The following is a 21,271-nucleotide window of genomic DNA, read 5'->3' as shown; positions in this document are numbered from 1 at the left end:
ACCTGTCCTCTCTAACATAGCTGCTTTACCAATTCAAATATCTAATTTTAGATTGTGTTTTTCATTTATCATCATTCATGTTTTAGATTTGGAAATTGAAATAGTCATCAAGATGTTGAATTTGAACCAATGTAAACATGGAGTTTGCTTATAAACAGTACCTAAGTACATTAGCTATGGTTAACTAACTGCAATAAAGAGATAGGACACACCAATAGGAACTGTGAAATAGTACTATAGCATTGCTTCATGTGTATACTCAAGTAACGAAACCAAATTTTATAACAATAAACTGTATCTATATAAAACATTATGATACAACTTAGTATAGTCTTCCAATTGAATAATTTTACTTCTGAATATGTGGGTTCAAATGGTCGATAAAATCTTTTTCCTTCAGCTTAGAAGCAATCTTAGTTACCTGTGCGAGGTCACAAACAGAAATAAAATTGCATATTATACTGGAGAGAGAAACAAATGCGATATTTGCAGCCTCTTGTGCCGTTTAAATGTGTAATATCAGGCATACGATGCGTATATCACGAGAGTCACACATTCATCTCAGGTTTACAATATATCATTCACTCCCTGAAAACATGCAGTGATAAAAACTGAAGTCAGCAGTTGACATGTTCAACCCAATATAAATGTGTTTTTTTCTTTCACCTTTATTACATAACAATAGCCTTTACATGACCTCCCCTGGATATGTTAATTTACAGACAATGTATTGAAAAAAAGTAAACCAGATTTTTTTTTTAATGTCATATAAATAGGTGGATGTTACATGTAATTACCACAGCATTGCTGCTAATGGTTGTTGGGAAAAGCTGATGATGGACATGGATCTGGACTTAACACATAAGTGAATGAAAAAGGCATCAAGCGACAAAAATCAGTCCTTAATAACAGACAACTATTCAGTCGTGTGGTCACCAGCCATATATACATGTTCTTCCAGGAATCCAGCACCTTCCTGCGGGGACACGGAAATCAATTTAAACTTCATTGTGTTTGTCCTTGCGGAGAGACACTTTTAGAAACGCTAAAAGGGTCACGCACCTTATTCCGTAAAGGCCTCATTCACCCCCTGCTCCTAATTTGGGATTGAACATAAGAACAAAATATGACAGGTGTTAGGGAGGAAGTTGGAGGTGCGGCTGCAGAGGCAAAGATCAAGTCAGAACTGCAGAAAAGAAAAAAACCTGACAGTAAAATTTTAACTTCTTATCAGGAAAACTACTTTAAATTTTTTGTTAAAGTAAATTTATCTCAACCTCCTTGTGTTCTAATAGTTGCCTGCTGGATCTCAGCTCCCTCTGCTGAGTCAAGGAAATGTGATTAACTCTCCTGAGAAAATGAGGACCCATTAGGAATATAATTTATGAGTCCGAGACACCTTCTCCAACTTTAGTGCCCTCCTTGTATGGACAGTATGTCCCCTGGGGGAGGCCCCAGTTGACATAGTTCAACCAATTCAAGTCATGTGGTTTAAACCAGGAAACTTCCATCAGACAAATATCTGTGTTTTTAACAATCCAGAGACACTTGAATTTGGTGTTCGGATGGGCGCTCCGAGGAACTGACCTGTATGAATGAGACGGATGACTTATTTCTTCTCTGAATCTGGAACTGCCGCCTCTGTGCGACACAAAGATTGTCCACTTTGAAATTTTCTCAGAGATATGTGCAAGAATGACACCTCAGAGGTGCAACTTTATCTGGATTAGGATGAAAAAAATGGACATCCTGACTTACGTTTGACCTCTAGCTTGCAGCTGACGGCAACCTCTCCGTGGTCATTCTTGGCTCTGCAGGTGTAAACGCCTCCGTCAAAGTTACCGGGCTTGCGGATTTCAAGGGAGCAGATGCCCTGGACGCAGATCTGCCTGAATTTCGGATCGTCTCCAATAATCATCTGATTCTTCATCCATTCAATCTTGGGCTGCAGAGACATTTGAATCATTTGTCATAAACATGTCGTTTGAATCATTTGTCATATACATGTTATGAGAATAAAATGTCAAACCCTTCAAACCATCATGTTATTGGCCATCTGTTATTTCCATTTAAGTTGTAACACTTGACAAAAATAGAAAATATGAGTTCAACACTTTTTGATGGGAGTAGATACAGCTAGTTTTATTGGTGCGGTCCTGGTGAGGATGTCACAGTCCCCTGCCCCGGCTAGGAATGTAACACATCTCGCCCCGCTTCCCCAGCTGATCTTTTGCCCTCACGGCCTCCTCTCCTCCCTGCTGCGTCCATAAACAGAATTCAAAAGCAAAGAATGCTAATTCTAGCCGGAGCCTTCCCATCAAACCTATTCATGCTTCCCCTCCTGGAGGCTTGTGTGCCCAGGGAGGAGATGAAAGGTCAAGGCAGCAGGCTAACGAGGGCAGATGTCACAGCCAGGTCGTGCCCCTGGAGGAGCGAGAGAGATGTGTTTTGCAAACTATGTCCGCAGCCTTAAAACTACCGCTCACAAGTTGCTGAGAACAAACGTGTTTTGTTCACTCTGAATCCAGAGTGTGACAGAAAAAACATGATGTTGTGTTTACTTAGCCATTCGTGCTTATCGTGCCAGTGACTCCTACGTTTGCAGTGCTAGTTGTATAACTGTGACATTCAGTCAAATATTTGGCAGCCATTTGTTTTTAGGTATCACTCATTTCTCCCTGTCTTATTTTGCTGTGTGTACCATCTTAGGGACACTGTGTCTGTGTTCTTACCTAGTTTGCATATACCGTACTCCCTTTTTAAATTATTACTATTTTAAACTTAATTCAACCATTACAAAAAATATTGAGGATATCTATAACGAAAAAAAAATCACACAAGGATAAAGGCAAAAGCCATATTTTGGGGCATGTACTGATTTAACTGACAATAAATCAACAAGCAAAAAGAGATATTGCATGGATGGAAAAAAAGATAGATATTTAATAAGCAATTAGTTAAGACTTAACCAAGCCAAATGACAAGACTTGTCACTTAAAATGCAGATTTAATGCTATTCAAAATGTATTTAATAAATTCTGCAATTAAAGCAATTCAATTGAAGTCATTACTACAGACAATTTCACAAAAAGACTCTTAAGATCAGGCTGGGCATTATCCTGTCTCCTAGTGATAGTAAAGTCAGCTGAAAGTTTTCCACATAACAAGTTGATCAGGCTGAAAATCCTATGTATGAAAATTATTGCGTTTCCAGCTCTGAGGTAGGCACTGCTTTTTTTAAATTTGGCAGCTGCAAAATAACACAGTTTGCTAGATCAGGTTGGGTGCTAAGGAAGGTGATTAATGAAAAGGGGAAGCAGTCAGACTGACAAGATCATCTATAGTGTACCTTTGGGAATCCCCTGACGGAGCAGAGCAGCTTGGTACTGTAGCCAATGGTGGTGGCTCTGTCGCTCAGAGGGGTGGTGAACTTGGGTGGCTCGTTGAAGTCGTGCTCCTTATAATCAGGAGGCTTGTAGTCGATGCCTATAGAACGGAAGAATCGTGTAAAAGAGAGAGAAGGTCAGGAAACAGAAGGCCTCTCTGTTAAAGAGTAAATAAATCAATTAAGTATTTTCTACCCCATAATGCTGCTGTGACAATTGATTTGATCCCTGTCGTAGAATCAATAAAGTCTATTCTATCTAATCCAATCTTAGAAATACAAACTGTGAAAGAATTACTGAGGAGAAATAATACCTGTCTTCACAATGGTTGCCTCCCCCTTTGTGATGGCGGCATCTCCGCCCGTTCCGCACTTGTTCTCAGCAAAGACTCTGAACTTGTAGGTGTTGCCCATGATGAGGTCAGAGATGGTGGCGTTGAGTCTGTGGTAATGCTCCAGGACGGTGAACCAGTCCTGGAAGGGGAAAAGAAACAACAGAGAAATGACATATTAGGCGTCAGGGTGTGGTGGATGCAGGGATGGTGGTCTAAATGAATCCCTTTCTATCATTTACGATACGGAACAGCTATCAGATGCAGGTAAGGCCAAAATCCTACTCACTCCGGTCTTTTTGTCGGCCTTCTGAACTGTGTAGCCCGTGACTTCTGTGTTGCCGTTGTCAGAGGGTGCGGTCCACTCCAGAGCGACATTGAAACCCCAGGTATCAGCGATCTTCACGCTGGAGGGAGGCCCTGGCAGCTCTGTAACCAAACAAGAGAGCGTTTCCATCAAGTGTCATACCAACATTTTTTGTACAATGTCTCTACAGTTGTTAACAGCCAACAGAAAAAAAATTAAGAACTCTCTGTGATGCAGCTCCAGCAGAGCTTTATCCCAAGACAGTGCCATTGTACCAATCAGAGATCAAACTATATAAGCTATTTAAATCAATAGATAGATTGGAAAATAAATGAATAAACAAAATAAATGAATAAAAATAGGTTTGATGAACGCACACACAGACACTAACATATGAAGATGAATGTATTGCATGTGAAAAGAAACAAGAAAAACAGTTTAGACAAGAGCTGAATGATAACAATAAAATAAAAATATTCATTTAAACTTTTAAAGGTTTAATCCACCTCAAAGATTGGGGGGAGAGACTTCCTTGACCAAATTATTTTTTCTTCTTCTAGTTACCAGAAAAGGCACTGTGCATTCAAAAAAACAAATCCTAATTCTGACTTGCTTTCAGATCAATGTCCTGCTTACCAACAATCTGAAGGGTGAGAGAAGCTTTGTCCTCGAAGTCCTCCACCTTCACGCTCATCTCATACACCCCAGAGTCGTCTCTCTCGGCTGCACGGATGAAGAGGATGCTGTCTCTCTCTGTGCTGCGGATGTTTACCCTCTTCTTGTCCAGCGGCTGTCCGTCCTTTGTCCAGGTGACCACAGGTTTAGGTTTGCCCTGGGATACAGCGAAGAGACAAGTTACATACCCATGTGTGTAGTTTTGTAGTAATGAGTAACAAGGGAAAAAAAAGCGCCACCCTCTGCTTACGGTGAAGGGGATGGTGAGGTTGATCTTGTCTCCAACACGAGCGACATATCTCTGCCTGAGGAAACGTGGCAGACGGACTTTTGGGCGATCTGAAGGGGGTGAACATCAAATCATCAATGTAAATGTTATCAGGCATCAGTCAGTTCAACTTTTATTTTCTTATTCCTGAACATGACTATGGAGTAATACATCAGGACTGATGTCTCATCAATCTGGAAGTCTGGTCTCAGTCCTCTATCACCTCTGATGTAGATCAATTAATGACAATGACAGGTTGGAAAAATCAGACTATCCTGTACATGAGCCTGAAAGGAGTTGATTTGTCACTCCATAAAAAATGCATAGGTTTTATGAGGAAAAAGCACTATTTACACAGAATAGAAGAGATGTTTAATTAACATTATCAGAAAATCACTTCACTGATCCTTGTAGCTGCTTTAACTGGCATCCAACACACAACACGCAACTAAATATCATTATTTAGTTAAATTTCCTCACTCAATGAGTTCACTGTTCAGCTATATGTCATAAAGTGGTGAAAAGCAATCCCAAACTCCCAAGAAAATAGCCTTAAAATGGCTGAAGGGAATTTAAGCAAAATAAAGGATTAATTCCTGTAGCTCTATGAGGCACTATTCATTTAATCTAAATACAATAATAAATTAAAGTCTAATCAGTTATCTTCCATGGCTTAAGTATTATTCTTAAAGTAGTCAGTTAAAATGTACACCAGTTACAATGCCTGCTATTTAATTTGTTGACACCCATCAGAGAGTAATTTAACAAATGAAACCTATTTTGAACATAAGAGAATCCCTACTGGTGACTTTCTCTAGGATATAAATGAAATAGAGTTAAAAGTATGGTATTCGTCTTTTGAAATGAATTACAAAATGTAGAAACAATTAGCAGACGCTGTAAAGCGCACTCTGGCACATTGCGGATTTAAATATCCCCAGTTATATATTAAGTCTGATTTGGTGGGAAGGACCACCTGCTGAGTCCAGCATAGCGACACTTGTTCAGGATTCTAAATAAAGCAAACCGGAGTGTATCGTGCTCCCTTTTTATGCACGATATGGAGCTACAGTTACACTCACTGCAAATGAGAATCATAATTATAATCACATGTGAATAAAGTAGGTCTTAAAAAAAAAAACAAAAGTTAGATATTACCTGGAATCCATGTATATATGGACAAACAAAGTTATTTTAATCGCATAGTTATAGACATATTCTGGCCATTTGACCACAATTGGTTTGCTGCCATATTTTGGGTGTCACAACTTCATAGAGGATTAGAGATTAAAATGCTGCCTTAGATTCAGCGGCGTGTTTCAAAATAAACACTGAATCTCTGGAGGTGTCATGAGATTTGGATGTCACCTGAGACGTCTGAACACCCCCGTCACACACACCCTTCCTACGCAGAGTCAGGGCATGCCGGAATTCACCCTCCCACCGGCCCCTGTGCCCTGCACTCCCACCTGCTTGCAGCAATATCACTTGTCGCCATCGATCTTGCCATGAAGCAACCTCAACCCGCCCCCCAGGGACAAGCTCAGTTCTGGCAGTCAATGCAATGCAATGCTAACCACTCAACAGAACACTCTCCGTTAATAACCAGAACATGTTAACTATTTTCTAGAGCTTTGCTGTCATTTTGAAGGAAACTATTCATAAGATACTTCTAAAGGTGGCCAGCCATGACTAGCTGGAATTCAGCTAGCCCAGCCATGATCAAATACCCTCCCTTTGATTCTCCATGACACCTCGCAAAGATGAGGTGTCATGGGTCTTGGCCAAAGTGGCACATCTCCTCTTTTTAAAAATGCTTTGGGTCCCATCATCATTTCAAACACACAATTAACAACATTTAAATCCTCTGATGAACAAGTGTGTGAACCCTGTCATGCTGGCCAGAGTAGATCAGTGTTCAACCTCAAGTGGAAACAAATGAGAATGGCGTAGCTTTACACTGGTGGAACTGCAGGCATTCACTGACAGCTGAGAGGAAACATCGTTGAGCTGTTTCTGCTCTGCACCCACACAGTCTTTAACCCCCCCCCCATGTACTCGAGAAGTGTTTATTTTATAACTTTGTATATTCTTGCTTTTAACTCCCTTAAGTTTATGATAATCTAAACAGTAACTGTAAATACATATATATTTGAAGTTGTTAACAAGGTGACTCTCAGTATTTTGTACAGTATCAAAAATCATTATTATTAGTTTTCTGACAAATTGCTCTCAGTGTTCCAGTAGGGTTTGTTTTAACTGAGATAACAGATCTCCCCACCTGATGAATAGAATAAATTATTCCTTTAACCGTCTTACAATGGGGATATTTCAAAGAGAAACCTGCACGATCTGCAAGATGAGCTGCAATAATTTAACTTATAACTAACAGCTATAACTTTTGATATTAAAAAATTTGGAGAAATTAATGAAATAATTTGATAATTTGAGTGTAATACGGTAACAATCTGTCTACTTGGCAATTAGTTACTGTGTGAACGTGGATTCCTTAAAGTACTATGCAGTTACAGCACAGCAAGGTGTATTTCCTGCCTTGGTAATCAACTGAGCACTAAGTAATCTGTAAACTCTTTTGATTGAATGGAACGTACTAGCAACCTCCTTGACCAGAACAGGCTCAGGGAGGGCGACAGGTGGGCTGCGGCCGCCAGCATTCACGGCAACCACGCGGATCTTCAGCCGGTCACCGGTTGTCTGGTTCTTGATAACAAAGCGGCAGGACTTCTGCAGCTCCTCGTTGACTGCTTTCCATTCCTCAGCTTTAAGGGGACAATCACAGCAAGTTAATGGACTTTTCAGACACTCATTCCTCTATTGCAGATAAACAAAGTGTAATTAAAGTTTGATGGGGTTTATACAGAGTCAGATAGATTGAAAATGGAGATGAAATTGAGGTGATTGTGTTCAATATAAATCTCTTGTTTTAGATATGAAATTGCTGTTTTGTTTGTAAACCACGAAATTGGCTCACTAATCATCAGTTTACTGTTGGTGATATAAGCTTGGGACATTAAGTCTAAAAACAGGACCTCCACAGCACCTCCTAAAATGCCTCTTTCCTTGTAGGGAGAGGTTCTCTGGCTCACGATGTAACTCTACTAGTGACACATTAGAGACAGCTGCAAGCAACACAGCTGACCCATATTAAAACACCAATTTCAAGTTCCATAGAAAATTTAAAATGCATTTGAGTATTGTGGGGAAAAAAGGACGAGTGTGGGTTGTGCCATCAGGTTATATCAGCTGTTCACATTCAAAATAACTTAAAAGGCCAGCTGACAATTTTGTTGCAGCATATTAATAACAGTCTGAGCCCTTCGAGGCACATGTCAGTATCTGGTGGACCTGGTCAAAATCAAAGTGGGACCTACTTCCATCCTTGCAAACTTCAATGGTGTAGCCGTCTAGGCCAGTCACGCCAATGGTCTCTGGCTGGCTCCAGATGATAGAAACTGAAGTGTCATTCTTATCCTCCACAAAGAGATCCAGTGGAGCACTTGTTGGCTCTGTTGATGCCATAAAAACACATTTACACAACGGAAACAATGGATGTTGGGGAAGGAAATGGTACCATTAAGGCTCCGGGCGTTTGCATGTTGGTGATAACTATTTTAGAGACGATGTTCTCACTGAACATGGGGTTACCTTGTGGTGGTGGGGGTGTGGGTGCTTTGGGTTCTTCTGCAGGTGCCTCAGCAGCTTCAGCTAATGTTAAACAGGCATTTGTATTATTATTGGTGGCATGTGATGAGCAGAGTGATGCTGCAACATCAAATGTCATCAACAGTTCTCTGTCTGTTGTACTGGCTTTTGCTTTGCGCTTGTTGAAAAGGTCTGGATATAATTCATCTCACATTGTAGAAACACATTACAACAGAGAGAAGAGGGAATGTGAACATGTAGGTTTACCATCAGCGGGTACTGCGGCATCAGCAGCGGGAGCGGCTTCCCCTGTGGTTCGAGAGGCAGCAGCGATTAATATATGCTAAATATTAATAAGCAGTACATTCGGATAATTGGACCTGGTATAAAAGATAAGGGATTGAGTTCTTCTAAATGAGATGGTGTTATGAAGAGGTGAGTAGGTTTAATTAGCATTATCATTATAATTAATACAATGAGCAGATTGTTTGGTTGAGTTTTTATTTTCTAACTATATCAGTTGGGGGCTTATTGGCAGCAGCCGCTATTGCATGTAGAGCAGGTGAAATTGAGTAAAAAAATATTAACATGATTCATGAGAGCTATGAGTTTTTCAAGCGTTGCAAATGAAATTAATTCTTCCACATTGGAAGAAAAAAAAATATGCTTAAAGTGGGGCAATATGGGTGAGTAAATAGGATACATACCAACAGCAGCTGGCTGTTCTGCAGCAGGAGCAGCTAGAGTTAGGATATGATGTTAAGCATTAGTTACTTGTTCAATAATGCAATATGAGTGAATTAATATTGCAATAAAAATAAAATTGTGGTAATATGTGAATATGTGTATTTGCCAGGTTACCATATTAGGTTTTTGATGTTCTTAGATGTTGGTGGCCCTTCATTTTATTATAAAAATAATTTTAAATTATAGAATTGTTATTTCACTAACACTCGGTCAGCTTAGACATGTAATTCTGTGTTTAGCCGCAGGAGCTTAATTTTACTCATGACAGAGAGGCCATGGCGTACAGTGCAATGTTTATGTATTGGGGGCTCCTATGAAGATGATGCTCAACTCTGCAAACAGCACTTCAAAATCTAGCTGTTCTGTAAAAAATGAGATAAAAAGCGTTCAAGAGCCCTCCAGTGAGATTTCTGTGTTCTCTTAAGTTGTTCTTTATACCATCGGCTGAGGCCTCAGCGGGAGCAGCAATAGCAGCAGCTGGTTCCTCTGTTGCAGGCGCAGCAGGATATGATGGATAACAAGATATCAATTTTAAAATGTGACAGTCAGAATGTCTTAATATAGATAATATCTCAAGGGTTAACTATTTCAGACTGAGAGAGGAAGATATTAAAGCAAGGACAAATGTGTGAGTAGATGGCACTACATACCACTTGCAGCTGGCTGTTCTGCAGCAGCAGGAGCAGCTAAAGTTTGAAGATGTTAGAGGTATTAGGAATAATGTAATAATTCATGTTTCTTTTCAAAGTAGCTGTAATACCATCACTATAATAAGATTATCAAAATAATAATGTCATATAGATAACAAGTCATTATTTAAAATCAACTCAGTTGAAGACAGACTCTTCAAAATGTGTTGGATATAGAGAGAGAAGTGGGCGTTGTTGGCTTTTTGAATTTGGAAAATTTCTTTATTCAGACATCTGCGTAAATTTTTATTTAAAAACCATCAGTAGCAGTCACAACAGAGGCAGTACCAGTGTTCTCACTGTCCCTGGCACAGTAAGTTAACCTTGGTTACGATATATGAATATTTAGAAAATGCTGATTAAATTCATAGTTCTCAAATAGAAAATCTGATTAAAAAGGGGTTAGATGTCTTTTAAAGGAAAGATAACATGTTAAAATAAGGAGAAATGGGTGAGTAACCTACATACCATCAGCAGCTGGCTGTTCTGCAGCAACTGGAGCAGCTACAGTTAGAAGATGTTAGAGGTATTAGGAATAATATCAATAATTAATGTTTCTTTTCAAAGTAGATGTAATACCATCACTATAATAAGATTATCAAAATAGTAATGTCATATAGATAACAAGTCATTATTTAAAATCAACTCAGTTGAAGACAGACTCTTCAAAATGTGTTGGATGTAGAGAGAGAAGTGGGCGTTGTTGGCTTTTTGAATTTGGAAAATTTCTTTATTTAGACATCTGCGTAAATTTTTATTTAAAAACCATCAGTAGCAGTCACAACAGAGGCAGTACCAGTGTTCTCACTGTCCCTGGCACAGTAAGTTAACCTTGGTTACGATATATGAATATTTAGAAAATGCTGATTAAATTCATAGTTCTCAAATAGAAAATCTGATTAAAAAGGGGTTAGATGTCTTTTAAAGGAAAGATAACATGTTAAAATAAGGAGAAATGGGTGAGTAACCTACATACCATCAGCAGCTGGCTGTTCTGCAGCAACTGGAGCAGCTACAGTTAGAAGATGTTAGAGGTATTAGGAATAATATCAATAATTAATGTTTCTTTTCAAAGTAGATGTAATACCATCACTATAATAAGATTATCAAAATAATAATGTCATATAGATAACAAGTCATTATTTAAAATCAACTCAGTTGAAGACAGACTCTTCAAAATGTGTTGGATGTAGAGAGAGAAGTGGGCGTTGTTGGCTTTTTGAATTTGGAAAATTTCTTTATTTAGACATCTGCGTAAATTTTTATTTAAAAACCATCAGTAGCAGTCACAACAGAGGTAGTACCAGTGTTTTCACTGTCCCTGGCACAGTAAGTTAACCTTGGTTACGATATATGAATATTTAGAAAATGCTGATTAAATTCATAGTTCTCAAATAGAAAATCTGATTAAAAAGGGGTTAGATGTCTTTTAAAGGAAAAATAACATGTTAAAATGAGGAGAAATGGGTGAGTAACCTACATACCATCAGCAGCTGGCTGTTCTGCAGCAACTGGAGCAGCTACAGTTAGAAGATGTTAGAGGTATTAGGAATAATATAAATAATTCATGTTTCTTTTCAAAGTAGCTGTAATACCATCACTATAATAAGATTATCAAAATAGTAATGTCATATAGATAACAAGTCATTATTTAAAATCAACTCAGTTGAAGACAGACTCTTCAGAATGTGTTGGATGTAGAGAGAGAAGTGGGCGTTGTTGGCTTTTTGAATTTGGAAAATTTCTTCATTCAGACATCTGCGTAAATTTTTATTTAAAAACCATCAGTAGCAGTCACAACAGAGGCAGTACCAGTGTTCTCACTGTCCCTGGCACAGTAAGTTAATCTTGGTTACAATATATGAATATTTAGAAAATGCTGATTAAATTCATAGTTCTCAAAAAGTAAAAATCTGATTAAAAAGGGGTTAGATGTCTTTTAAAGGAAAGATAACATGTTAAAATAAGGAGAAATGGGTGAGTAACCTACATACCATCAGCAGCTGGCTGTTCTGCAGCAACTGGAGCAGCTACAGTTAGAAGATGTTAGAAGTGTTAGAAAAAATGTAAAAGTAATCTTCAACAGGTTTTAGTCATCTAAAGAAATAAGCGGTTGTTTGCTGGCTAGTCAAAATTTGGAAAGATACCTCTTTTAGACATCTGTATTTGTAATTTTTTTATAATGTTTAAATCTTTTTTGAAAATCATGAGTCGCAGCTGCAGTTGAAGCAGCACTTGGTGCTCCCACTGAACAAGGCACAGTTAATTAGACCCAGTTACAACATATGAATATTTTATATTTGATCTTGCTTTCCTTCACAATGCTCAAAAAGAAAAGGGAATATAAAAGGGGTTAGATCTCTTTTTTTAACAGTTAAAAGATATTAGAAGTGTTCAGGTTTCATTCTGACAATAAGGGTGAAAAAAGTACTATTTTCTTTCAAAATATTATTACGTCACAATAAAAACGGTCCAGTAAGTTATACCAAGTCAAAATATATGGATATTTTGAAAATGTTGCTTCAAGTTGAATGAGAAAAGAGAAGAGGTTAGAGCTCTTTTAAAGAAAGATGTACAAGGAGGAGAAATTAGTGAGTTAGATACATACCATCAGCAGCTGGCTCTTCCGCGGCAGCAGGAGCAGCTAAAGCTAGGAAATGTTAGAGGTATTACAAAAATAACAGAGTGATTTAAGAAAAAGTGTATTTTAATTAAAAATATCATAAAAAATATATATTTCTGTCAATGGCTTGAGATATATGCCAATTTCAAAATCCTTTTGAAATTGGCATATAACTCTTGATAACTTTTGATAGATCATGAAATTTTTAAGGGATATGTGGTAGTTTGATAAAGTGGGGAGGTTTAAAGATTAAAATCATGACGATCCTTGTTATTAAACAAGTTTTTTTTTGTTTGTTTTACCCTCAGCAGGGGCTTCAGTAGGTGCCTCAGCAGGCACGGGAGCATCAGCAACTAATGGTTCCTCTGTCACAGGCGCAGCTGGTTAGGAGGTTAGATAACAATATCAATATAACATTTTGAAATGGATTTATATATTCAGAATGTTATATGGAGAGAAGATGTTACAAAAGAGGTTAAATCTCGGTAAAAGGCCGAAAAAGACGTTAACGTGGAGAGAAACAGGTGAGTAGAAGGGGTACATACCATCGGCAGCTGGCTCTTTAGCATCAGCAGGCACAGCTGAAGTTAGAAGATGTTGTTATAAAGAGGTAAGTTTGTCATGTTAGCTTTTCCAAAGGAGATTGAAGGTAAAGGTAAAAATTAACCTTTCATTAGTTTTATGCATGTTTGTCTACTTTGTCTGCTAATTTACCATCAACGGGGGCTTCAACTGCAGCAGGAGCCTCTAGAGCTTCCTCTGTCTCAGGGACAGCTTGGGAGATAGGGTTACAGGCAAGTATGACATTTTGAAATTGTGCGAAATTTTCAAAATGTGTTAAAAGAAGCACACATGATGCTGTAAAAAAAGTCACACATTTCAATAAAACATATATCACTAAGTTAAAAAGTGAGGGGAAATTACTAAGTAAAAGGGGTACATACCAATGACTGTTCTGCAGCAACAGGAGTGGCTGAGGTTAGAAGATGTTATTGTAGTAATGAAAAGAAAATATAGTTTTTAAGTGAAAGAGATCATTATTAGATGGTTTTTTAATGTTGCTAGGGCAATGGTCATCTTTTGTCTGTCAGGAGGTTTCCTTATTGTTGTTTAAAATCACACTCCAGGTGGAATACGCTCAACCTTGAGACTTGAAATGTCTGTTACCCTGGCAGAAGTGCATCACTTCTGCATTGAATTTCACTACTTGGCCTGGTTTAAGGATGCTATTTTTATTCCCTGGACACATTGAGAGTTGCTACAACAGCAAATCTGCTTCACTCCTAAATAGCTGACAAGAGGCAGTCTACCTTGCTTGTTCCCCTTATAGAAAGAAGTAATATTGATCACTCTACCATTTATTTTGTTGCTTGATTATGGTTGTATTATTACATTCTTGTATTATTCAATACATCACCAACAAGACTACAGTAATATTAAATATCTACTGTGTTCGCTTACCGTTATTTCTAATAAATGACGATGAATTGAGATGCAGAAGGGCATTGATGTTTAAGGACTTGTTTAAGGATTTAAGAGCAAAAAGCGCAAGAGTGCGAATTTCGACGTTGGCAAAGAGTTTTTTTCCAATGTCTCAAACTGCAAGCAGAGAGTTAAAGCCACAAACATGCGTTGTTGTTGTTTGTTTCCCGAAGATGTGAGGAGGTTTCCGTTCCTTACCGGCCAACCCGTGGCACGTCCCTGCCGGGGTGCGCACCGACGCTCTGTGGTAACTTGGTAACTGTTACCGCTTGCTTAACATGCGCTGAACCCTTTACCTTGTCCTTACGGTGAATTCTTCCAAGTTTCATCCACCGAAAGATTAAAAAAAGTAAGACAGTGGGCACAATTGAAACTCTCGATGCATTACCATCGGCGGCCACGGCGGGTTCCTCGGCGGGCGCGGCAGCGGGGGCCTCTCCCTCTGCAGGAGCCTCCGCAGCAGGTGCAGCCTCCGCCTCAGCTGGCGCCGGGGCGGCTTCGGCTGGAGCGGGCTCGGCGGCTGGGGCGGCTTCGGCTGGAGCGGGCTCGGGAGCCGGGGCGGGTTCGGCAGCAGGTGCGGGCTCTGGAGGTGTCTCCTTCTTGGCGGGCTCTTTCTTTGCCGCCTTCTTGATCGGGGCAGGCTTGGACGGCATGTTGGAGGTTGCAGCTAGATCCCAACTGAGTAAAGTCCTTAAACTGAATCCAATGCCATCATTCCTGCGTGGGCGATGAGACTTTATAGACCTTGACGGCTTCAGGCGCCGCCCAGCATTGCCCGTATGTGCAGCACCATTCGTGACCGACCATCCTTACCCAGTGACTTTCAACCACAACCACAAAGATAGTCCAAAAACGTATTATTCAGGGACTATAAAGCATTTGTGTCTTTCTGTGTCTGAGCCCTAGACAGTCAGAGCGATATCAATAGTCTTCCACTCCACCAGATGACAACTACATTTAGCTACAGTGTAATTTCAATAAGTATTCGTTTGGGGATGCACTGTGCAAATGTTTTCATCTAAAAGGTGACATGCCTCAAGAAATGTTGAGAAACAATAAAATGTATTTACATTTTAGTTTGATATGTATCTAAGATGGATTAGCACGTAAATAATAAAGCAGGAGAAATGCTAGCAGCTTTATGATGCATACACTAATGAGCTAGGTTTAATTGGTTGATTTTTGATATAAAGTTCTGACTTCATATTTTTTGAAGTCAGAACTAATATTTGTGACCATGAATGAAGTAATTATCAGAGAAACTAGTCTACAGGAAAACTAAACATTATTCATAAATATTCCTCTTCTCACCGCTGAGAATAGTCTGTGGAAAAGCTGGTATAACGGGCATGAGAGGAAAGCTGGTTTGTTCGCATATAAATTAGCAGTTAGCTGTTGGCCAGCTTCCTCTTCCTTCTATCATAACATCCACATATTGATATTTTGAGTTCTGTGCAAAAATTATATGCAGAAATGTTACATTATTAGGTTTATATGATGGTAAACTTGCCAGGGGCTCAATAGCGCCATCTATTGGCAACTATCCCACCTTACCCCAATCAATTGTTATTAAAATGACAAATTGAATGTTCACCATGACCCATCTATTGTTATGAAACATGTGATTGCATGTTTAAAATGCAAAATCAATTGTAACAGATGTGGATATTTCCATTAGAGAATGTAACTATGGTTAAGGCACCTCTGGGAAAGAGGGCTTCCGTGAGGGTTCGTACCTGTAGTTTGTGGTTCAAATTTGAACATGTGAAACCTGGGATTTGTATAATTGACAAAAAGAAAACTATTAATTGTTCTCACACACAGACAGATTAAGAAAACTAGACACAGGCACAAAAGAAACAACAGCCTAAATATAACATGTATTTTACTGATTTCAACAAACAGTGATAGATGGATGAAAGCCTTCAGAAACATGCCTTTACCCATGTATTGGACCCAACTATGAAGAAATATACTGATCTCTCAAAGATGACTTATCCCTCGGTGATTGTTGCTGCATCCAGAATGCTGTCATATTTACAATCTTTACATTAATGTTCCGTACAAAATAGAGAAATTAAGTCTTATAAAGGATTCTTTAGAAAAAAAAGGAAAAAAAAAGAAATATCAAATAGAGTATTAAAAAGGAAATCATCATATCTGGCATGATTTTCCTAAACAATAGATTTATGTTAATGCTTATCTCATCACACAGCAAGTTTACATGCATTTACAACACACAGAAACCCTTAACATTTGTACATCAGTGACATGAGATACTACGTAACTGTTTTCCTTTTTTCTTTCTTTTTTAAAGTTCACGGCAAGCTTTGCAAAAATATGACTATTCAGCAACATGTATTGGCCTATCTGACTGTTTTATCTGCTTCTTCGTAAATCAACAACACAAACCTAAGTGCTCATTCATGCCACTGTATTGGGCTCAAATTCTTTTTTAAATTTAACGATTATCGTTATTTTTACTTCTGTTTTTTACAACTTGCAACTTGGTTTATTTTCATTGCTTAGGACAGAACACATTAAGATGCTTCCAAATAATTTCAGGCCTCTAAATATGTCGAATAACCCTGTTTTCAATGTCACACTAAACAAATCCACTTCTTAAGGCTCAGTATCACCTGTTGAAACAGGTTTCCATTTATCATGAGGTGCAATTTGGTCCAAATCAGGAACTCAAAGAAGGACCAGGTGAAAACATGCTGCACATCTGTGAATTGCCAACATCAGAAGAAGTTGCTGCATAGTCCTACTACACTAGTAAGCAAACACAAATCACAGCTACTACGAAGCAACAGGCAGAACAACTGGTGAATGAAATTTAGAAAGTCTGGTTTATGGCTTATGGTTCATGGTTAACACAAAGTGGATTGATGATTGTAATACTGCACACCTGGTATATATACAAGAACTTATTTTATTTATCAGCTGTCTTATGGTCAGTTGAAACTCACCATCTATTTTGTATCTTATGCTCTATAATGTCTTAAACAGTTAGTGGATAAGTTTTGCAAACAGTGTAATCAGTGAGCAAAAATAGCCGCAGAGACTATCTTAAATGGAGAATGTCACTTAATTGGTTTGACATTCATGTACATGATGTATGTGCATATAATTTAAGTCTGAGCACCTAAATTGATGACAACTTGGGATGAACAGATGAGTGATTTCAACACCACTTAAACAAACTTCAATTTAAGCCCACATGTGTAATGTATTTCATTTGGGCTTCCTTACAAAAATCAGCATAAATTACCAAAAACTGTTTCCTTTTCACTTTGCTTCTGGACCAACAACTCACTAAAGACAATCAGTTACTGTGTCATGAACCCAAAATATTCTCAAATATGAGTATCATATGACATTTACCTGGGTATACACCATACACTGTCTCACAGGACTCCACTGTCTCTAGATAGTGCCGACAACCTAAAAAATATCAAAATTATCTGTAAGATATATCTCACAGTTCTTTAGCATTAAACATTTACACACAAGTTGTTCTAGTCTACCCTGAACATCTATAGTATCTTTACTAGACACCAAACAGTCGGTGGCATGGAAAAAAGCACCTGCATGTCGATCACAAGTGTCAATCTGTTCTCCGGGCGCAAATGAAATGGATATAGGTAGCTTAAAGTCATTCTACTCAACCACCAGTCCAGGTGTTTTATGGTAGGGCGTCCTCAACATGCACCTTCTATATGAGTGAAACCGGTCGGTTGATGATTTCTTTACATTCGTATAAGCAGCTGAAACCATAATCATGGTGAAAGATTCAATATTTGGTTCAGTAGATCTGGTATTTGACAATATGTTACTCAGATAAAGTTACTGCAATGAAGCCTGTGCTGTAAATACCTATTCTGTTGGGGGAAAGGGTATTTGTTTCCAAAATAATTCTTAATCAAAAAAGGGGGGATGAAATTACATCATAATGGCATTTCTCATCAGAGAATGTTGATAGCATTATCATCACAGATTTGCAATCGAATACCAAACAACACGGCAACACTGGTGGTCAATTTTTAACATAAAGTGCTTTGAACAAAACATGTTGGTTTGTGGTGTCAAAGCAATACATCTTTGCACCATTAAGGATACATTTATTTCAAGCAAAAGAGTATAACAGCAAGTTTCAAGCTTCTGAATCAAGCACAAGATGCACGATGGGCGGTATCTGTAGGTTTTATTGTTGGCTATAGGAATGTGAAACGTATTCCCACAATCAGCTAATGTTACTAGAAACAAAAAGGATGGAAAGAAAAATTAACTGAAAACTTAATAATGGACATATTTCAAGTGATTGATAGCAGGCTCTCTCTCCTCAGTTGGGTTGATATTAATGAAAGCACCAGTATTCTGAAGTTGAAGTGACACTGATGTCTTTGTTGTTAAGGCATCTGACTTGTTTCACCTGCTCAGGTCGTAAGTTCAGGATTGCATATGCATAACATTTGGCTTGTAAGATGCACACAGCAGATATGTACCAAGAAACCTAATAGCATCCATCATGCTGTCATACTCTTTTCCAAAACAGAAAAACTGAGAACTACTCCATTCCACTTCATATTCTATCATGCATTTAAATATAAAACAAGATGGAACTGCATGTGCTGTTGCAGTAATCACCTGAATGTTGAGTACTGAGACAATGAGTTTCATAGGGATCTACTAGCACCGTTATAACAGTACTGAGGGCAAAGTGGTGGTTAAACAACCTGAACTGAATGTCATCTGGTTAAATATATCCTAAAAGTTGTAGAATATAGTTTTCATTCCATATTTTTGCACAGAAATACTGCATATATTAAAATCGTTTGCCATTCATACTTTCAACCTTCTTCTGCAGGGATGACAGCTTAAATCCCCTTACAACCCTTTCTTGGGGATCATTTTGTTCCTGAATGTGCACTGTCATTATATTGGACAAAGAGTGATGATTAAATAAAAATCTGAAGTGCCGAGTGTTACATTTTGAGATTTGTTCTCAAAGCTTAGGCAGAGTAGGGTCTTCTTTGTCTGGTGACTCAATGTAATTCGCAGCCTCCTGAAGCTTCAAAAGCATTGCCATCTACAACAAAGGAAATATCCAGTTTAAATGGTACACTGAAAAACATCGAGAATGGTGGAAACATTTCTTTAGTGTAGAAAATGTAATGCTCTCTCTCACCAGAGGATCAGATTCCATGGAGCCTGGAGTTGTCTCCTTGTGAGGCCTTTCCTCACTGCTCTGACCGGGGCTGCTGGAGCTTATGCTCGGTGGAGGAAGGTGGAACAGTTTTGCCTGGTCCTGCTGGGCAGACGGCCACGGAAGGGTGCCCCTCACCCACTCCACTGGGTCCTCCCAGACTGACTTCTGGCCATGGACCTTAAAAGTCACCACATACCAGAGGATTAGAGTGTAGCATTTTGTGCGAAAGGGAAGCCGGCAGCGCTTCTTCAGTTAGCTGCAGGAGAGTAGCTGCAGATGAGTTGTGTCAATCATCAGATAATTTTTCAGTTCCAGTCACTTACCTTGATGCCATCTTTTGCACCTTCTTGCAAATATGGGATAATGGAATGGTTCCAAAGGTCGATGAACCATGATTGAAACTCATCCACAGTAACAGGACAGGATAAGAAAAAGCAAGGGCCTAAGGAGACACCAGTACCCACACAAAGAATAATGTTTTCACTGAAACAATATAGTGAAAACTACAGAATATAAATCCAAAGAATATAAAATGCGCATAATAGTTGGTGATACACATTAACATTTATACCGATGAGAAAGTCAGATGTGCTGTGCTTTTCCAGGAAGGTGTGCAGGTGATACCACAGTTTAGGCACCCAGTCCAGCACCCTGATCAGATCCTCATTGGTCAAATTCCTTTCATCCTCAGACTCCATCAACTTCCGATGCAGGTACCGTACCAAGAAGCCATTGGCTGGCTCTACGTTGTTGGAGAAGGTCACCATTCTGTGACAATAGATTGTAATAGACAATAAATTCAGTGACCAACACATTTTACTAAAAATCACAGACACCTTGCCCATCTGTCATTGGGATTCACCCTGGAACATCGCCAGTCAATTGCAGGGCCACATGCAGACACATGCAACCATTCACCTTCTGATTCACACATCCGGGCAATTTTGGGGTCTCTAACAGGCCTACCATATGTTTTAGGACTTTCCAGGGAACCGGAGAACTGAAGGAAGCCCACTCTGATATGGGGAGAACACGGATTCTCCACATATAAAGGTTGCCATCTCAGAATCATACTAGGGACCTAGAGAGGCACTAACTCCTGTGCCAACGTGCAGCCCAAATTGAATAACAATATCTAAAACTACCTCATAATTTGAAAATTAATTGTGTCATCTTCTTAAAAATAATTGCCCAACTCATTTTTTGACAAAATTTTGTTGTTTTATTTGCTGAAATCAAATCCTTATTCAACATATGGCTCAGTTTTAAAAGTTATCTGAAAATCTTGAAAAAATTACGGAGGCAACAAAACGATTAATGACATTACCCTTTAAGAGAAAAGAAGTTCAATATATGAATACTTTTCATGGACAAGACAGACTTTTCAAGGGCAATCAACAATTTCCTAGATTCTGGTGCATCAGGAACCTGGCTCTCGTCGAGAGAAGGAGACACTCCTAATCCTAACATAGACCAACCTGAAGCTCAGATGCAGGCTGTGGTTTGCTGTCATTTTGACTGGCTGGTTGCTTGTTCCAATGATATAGGGGCTGAAAGTGAACAAATAGCGTTGCACAATTTCAGTGTCAAGAACTGCGTCAAGTGAACAGTAATAACATTTGCTCAATTTTTATTGCTTCATGTGGAGATTACCATTTGTGATATTTGCAGGTGAGAGCACCGTTGACCAGCTCACTGATGGCAGCAGGGTCATGAATATCATCCAGAATCACTATCAGGGGTATTTCGGCTGCACTAGTTTCACGATCTATTTGATGGGCCAAGTTGGACAGATAAAGTTGGAGATCCTGAGGAAAAGGATAGAGAGACTTGCTAAAAAATGAAGGGGTACACAGAATCATCTGTAGTGTCTGAATTCTTGCTGGCT

General features: G+C 38.8%; 2 protein-coding genes across 17 annotated transcripts in view; both read right to left on the bottom strand.

The window, feature by feature from the left end:
- Nucleotides 1–648: 648 nt before the first annotated feature.
- On the bottom strand, nt 649–14,898 carry mybphb (myosin binding protein Hb). 15 transcript variants are annotated; one of them, XM_086149897.1, is made up of 21 exons: nt 14,560–14,898; nt 12,061–12,096; nt 11,551–11,586; nt 11,043–11,078; nt 10,535–10,570; nt 10,028–10,063; nt 9,816–9,863; nt 9,338–9,370; nt 8,898–8,939; nt 8,634–8,693; nt 8,360–8,494; nt 7,580–7,747; nt 4,950–5,038; nt 4,661–4,856; nt 4,007–4,146; nt 3,700–3,859; nt 3,350–3,486; nt 1,759–1,945; nt 1,588–1,641; nt 1,063–1,096; nt 649–976 (listed from the first exon to the last, which is right to left on the bottom strand). In XM_086149897.1, the coding sequence occupies exons 1-19, from the start codon at nt 14,822–14,824 to the stop codon at nt 1,610–1,612; spliced, it is 1,872 nt and encodes a 623-aa protein (XP_086006023.1). In that variant the 5' UTR covers nt 14,825–14,898; the 3' UTR covers nt 649–976; nt 1,063–1,096; nt 1,588–1,609. The 15 variants fall into 15 exon arrangements, with proteins under 15 accessions (XP_086006023.1, XP_086006010.1, XP_086006009.1 ...); XM_086149884.1 differs by lacking the exon at nt 10,535–10,570 and having other exon boundaries at nt 14,560–14,897; XM_086149883.1 differs by lacking the exon at nt 11,043–11,078 and having other exon boundaries at nt 14,560–14,897.
- A 1,147-nt stretch (nt 14,899–16,045) lies between these two features.
- Nucleotides 16,046–21,271, bottom strand: part of nav1b (neuron navigator 1b) — a 51,262-nt gene continuing 46,036 nt past the window's right edge. For both annotated transcript variants that reach the window (XM_086149874.1, XM_086149875.1), the window contains 6 exons: nt 21,037–21,191; nt 20,862–20,933; nt 19,955–20,151; nt 19,707–19,825; nt 19,363–19,560; nt 16,046–19,263 (listed from right to left, as the gene is read on the bottom strand). In XM_086149874.1, coding sequence (XP_086006000.1) covers nt 19,180–19,263; nt 19,363–19,560; nt 19,707–19,825; nt 19,955–20,151; nt 20,862–20,933; nt 21,037–21,191 — 825 coding nt within the window. In that variant the 3' untranslated portion in view covers nt 16,046–19,179. The remainder of the gene's footprint in view (nt 19,264–19,362; nt 19,561–19,706; nt 19,826–19,954; nt 20,152–20,861; nt 20,934–21,036; nt 21,192–21,271) is intronic.

This window comes from Fistularia commersonii, chromosome 7 (assembly GCF_037954325.1).
Source record: "Fistularia commersonii isolate RoL2024-O1a breed Wild chromosome 7, RoL_Fcom_v1.0, whole genome shotgun sequence".
Classification (NCBI taxonomy): domain Eukaryota; kingdom Metazoa; phylum Chordata; class Actinopteri; order Syngnathiformes; family Fistulariidae; genus Fistularia; species Fistularia commersonii.
This window is presented reverse-complemented; position numbering and strand designations above follow the sequence as displayed.